The 4,325-nt window shown below is 38.8% G+C and overlaps 1 protein-coding gene across 1 annotated transcript in view; it reads right to left on the reverse strand.

Annotated features, from left to right (window-relative positions):
- The window catches only part of WHSC1L1 (Wolf-Hirschhorn syndrome candidate 1-like 1), a 125,391-nt gene that overhangs the window by 25,025 nt on the left and 96,041 nt on the right, over positions 1 to 4,325 (reverse strand). The window contains exons 18-19 of the mRNA XM_011993227.1: positions 1,645 to 1,757; positions 735 to 1,004 (exon numbers count right to left, since the gene is read on the reverse strand). Coding sequence (XP_011848617.1) covers positions 735 to 1,004; positions 1,645 to 1,757 — 383 coding nt within the window. The remainder of the gene's footprint in view (positions 1 to 734; positions 1,005 to 1,644; positions 1,758 to 4,325) is intronic.

Raw genomic sequence — 4,325 nt, forward strand, 5'->3', positions numbered from 1 at the left:
AGGCACCCGCCACCACGCCCGGCTAATGTTTTGTATTTTTAGTAGAGATGGGGTTTCACCGTGTTAGCCAGGATGGTCTCAATATCCTGACCTCGTGATCCGCCCTCCTTGGCCTCCCAAGGTGCTGGGATTACAGGCGTGAGCCACTGCGCCTAGCCAATTTTTTTTAAAAGGTAGAAAAATGTCAAGAGTAATTTTAGGTTGGACACAATGGCTCATGCTTACAATCCCAGCACTTTGGGGGGCCAAGACAGGAGAATCACTTGAGTCCAGGAGTTTGAGACCAGCCTGAGCAATGTAGTGAGACCCTACCCAGCTACTTGGAAGACTGAAGTGGGAGGATCTCTTGAGCCCAGGAGTTCAAGGCTTGAGTGAACTATGAACATGCCACTGTACTCCAGCATGGGTAACAGAATGGGGACCCTGTCTTTAAAAGAAAATAAAAGTAAAATAATAAAAAAACAAGTAAAAACTATTTCACATAGAAATTACCAGTGTCCCCTCTCTCCTTTTTATGACTAGCCACTGGACACTCAAAGTTTAAGTACATTTTATCACCACCTTCTTCCTACTACTCTTCTTTGCTCAAGAAGTACCAAACTCTCAACATAGGAAGTTTTAAAATTTTACCATAAATTCCTGTTTATTTTATCCCTAGAACTATTCCCTATTGAAGCATTCCTAAAAAGCCCAGGTTCTGATCTCTTCCACCCCCCACCACCATCCCATGCTACCTTCTTAATGCTCCTTTTGGTCCTGAGGCCCCAGCCTCTCCGCTCTGTTTTGATGATCTCTGCATCAGGGTACAGTCTCTTTGTAAAGCACTGGTTCTGACAACGATCTCCAGCTGGGCACACCTGTGGGTGGCATTCGTACTGCAACATTCTGTTCAGGCACTCTGATTCCAAGCCACAAGGGTTTTCATCAGCTGGCTTGCAGTTACAGCGGGGAATCTCTGACAGGTCAGCAACCTGGATCTGCACCTTTCCTATTACTTTGTTAGCCTAGAAAACAAAATAACAAGCAAGAGGGAGGCAGCAGGTAAGTCATCTGGCAATGTGAACAGGAACATCTAAAATATCCATGCTACTGCCTCGTGGTGCTACTCCAAGAAAGGTTCTTTATCTTTCCTGATGAGTAAGCTGAAATTAATAATCATCCCTTTTGTCATTTAGTTCACAAAAATATCAAAGCCTCATGTGAATTTTCACTTATTTATCCTTGGTATTTCTACTTTCACTAGATGGAAATTTCATAACTGAAAACAAGAGAAAATATGCTTGTTTGGGGGTTCTCTAAAATAAAGGGAGTAAACACCTATATTCTCATTTGGTGGCAGGATAACCTGGTAGAACGAGAACAGCATTTCACATAAGACATGTTGCTACTAGGTATGAGAGGACTTATCAAAGGCCTAATTTTCACAGCACAATAGCTACGTCTCCCATTTGATGCTTCCAACAGGAGCTCTGTTTTACAGAAGACTGTGATAATTAGCAAAAGTTTGCACAAGTCAAAAAGGGTCTTTAACTACTAGAGAGTAATGCATTTCATCTCATCTATTAAATACCAATGCTTTCATAGTAAAGACTTACTTTGCTTCTTATTTTATTTGGCAATCCCAGGCCAGAGATAAAGACTTACTTTGATGTGTTTGTAGGGAGGGGGTTTTCTTGAGTTTTTTTCAATCTCTAGGGCTTCTTTACTCTCTCTTTGTGCTTTCAATTCCTGGAAACGTTTTGCAGCTTCTTCCAGTGCTGCCAATAAGACGATACAAAGTATGTAAATACCAAAAACCAAAGGAAAATTGATGGGATAGTAGTTTTACACTGCCTTCCCAATGCTTTGCATCTGGCCTGAGATTTTTCTTTTTAAAATTATTTTCTGGAAGTTACTGTTTACCACCAGGATGGGGTAACAATGAAATAGGATATAACTCATTGAACACTATGCTCTGTGCATGCTGTTGCCTCAGGGAAGAGGCTCTACTTCAATGATCAGAGGTCTCCAAGTGACCCTAACAGCAGCTTTTTGCCTTATACTAGATTTAAATTCATTTTACCCTTACCAGAAAGCCAAACACTGCAAAAGCAACTGTAAGGCTTTTCATGGGAAGTCTTTACTATTTTTCTGTTGCAAAAGAACTTCACTTGATTAAAAAGACTATTCTCAGGCTGGGGTTGGTGGCTTAGAGCTATAATCCCAGCACTTTGGAAGGCTGAGGCGGGCAGATTGCTTGAACCCAGGAGTTCAAGACCAGCCCGGACAACATGGTGAAACCCCATCTCTATAAAAAATGCAAAAATTAGCTGGGCATGATGGCAGGCACCTGTAGCCCCAGCTACTCGGGAGGCTGAGGCAAGAGGATAGCTTGAACCCTGGAGTTGAGGGCTGCAGTGAGCTGTGATCATGCCACTGCATTCCAGCCTGGGCAACAGAGTGAGACCCTGTCTAGAAAAAAAAACAAACAAAAAAACAAAGACTATTCCTAGAATAATCTGTGTTTATAGAAAGATCACTGAAGAAATTCCTTTCAAATACACAGCACAGTCTACAATATTGAAATGTATTTCAAACCTGGTTCTAATGTGACTGGAAGCTTATGGACACAGGATCATAATGCCTAGTGAAAATTCTCTAATATCAGAAATATTAGGGAGGTGAGGAGATGTTGAGAAACCGACACCGGAGTTGTAGTTTTGAGTCATTGTAAACATCATCCAGCTTACCTTTTTTGAAGGTCTTGTTAATACTAGTCTGCCCCTCAGCAAAGCTTTTGTCTCCTTCAACATAAGGGAACACTCTGCCCTGGTGTACCCAGTAGTAGTCATGAGAACCAAAGAAGAACACAGGGAAGTCCCCCAAGTCATGTTTAAGGCCCTGGATGTTCAGTGGCACAGACCTGGGGTTGCAGATCTCTGCTGGCCACCATCTGAAAACGAAAGCAATTTTAGATCAAGAAGGCAAAAACAAAACAAAACAAAAAACCACTATTTACAAGGTTGGCAGAAGGGAAAAAAAGTTTTGTATTTTGCAATTTTCATTCAGATTCTAAGAACATAAAATACTGCACATCATTAAAAAAATTAAGTAATTAATGAAATAGTGAACACAGACTAAACAAATTAGGCCCTAATCACCTGATGTACTTTCTTTGAAAAAATATTTCATATTTATAAAATACATATCATGAAAATATGTTCTAAAATATCATAATACTGAACCTACTACCCAATGACATTCTAAACCTAATTTCAATCCTACAAGTCATGTTTCTCCCAAAACTTAATACTGAGATTATCTTTCAAGGTATAACAGTTTATTTCTAGTAGTCAATGGAATCATTTTGAGAATAAACTGATGCTGTAATAAAGAATGACCACTCCCATTCAAATCAGCATTTAGTCTGTAGTCAACCTGGGCAAACACCTCTTGGTCAAATGTACTAGGTTTTATATCACTTTGTATTTCAGAATCTAATTCATCTTAGATCATAATAAACATGGAATAGAGGACAGAATGAAAATATAACTGTTTCAGGCTATGATAATTGAATACTACAGCAGTCACTAAATGAAACCATCTGTGAGAAAATCTGACAGTTTCTAGCAAGCAGACAAATTAAGAATTAAATGATGAAGCTAACAGTCAGAAAATGAGACCAACCTCACAGGCTTTTGTAGTAAATATACATAGACGTAAATTTTTTCAATCTCTTATTTTACATATGCCTAATAAAACAATTTTTTAACACATAACTGTATTACTGAGAAGATAAATGATGACATGATTGCACTCCCCGATTTTATATTGCAGAACTTGATGATAAAGTGTCACCTGAAAGGTACTTTGCTGTTCATCTAAGAATTAAAAACATGGGTAAGAATCCATGCTCATATTCTAAACGAAACAAAAACCACTATTTTCTGTGATATATATTTGGTTCGTTCTCAAAGCAGGCTCTATTTATTTTCTAAACAACTTTAAGGTAAATATGTATACAGTTACTGCCTTCACTAATGTCAGTTAGGAAGAGGCACACGTTCTGCCTGGGTTTGTTCCAGGTCCTCATATTTTCCCCCAAGAAGCAATACATTGGAGTAACTAGTTATTGAAAATAAACAGCTTCATGCAGCCCCACTGGGCCTGATTGGAAAGAAATACATTAAGAATTAGTTCATGGATGGAAGTCTTTCCAAAACATGCAAGAAGAATCTGACCTAGATACAAAATCTCATTGGACTGTGAACTTAATTGGAGCACTGTTTTGGGTTCTTTAAAATGTAATGTAATTAAAACTTAAGTATTAAAATAAGTCAAAGACA

This window comes from Mandrillus leucophaeus, unplaced genomic scaffold, assembly GCF_000951045.1.
Source record: "Mandrillus leucophaeus isolate KB7577 unplaced genomic scaffold, Mleu.le_1.0 Scaffold111, whole genome shotgun sequence".
NCBI classification, from domain to species: Eukaryota; Metazoa; Chordata; class Mammalia; order Primates; family Cercopithecidae; genus Mandrillus; species Mandrillus leucophaeus.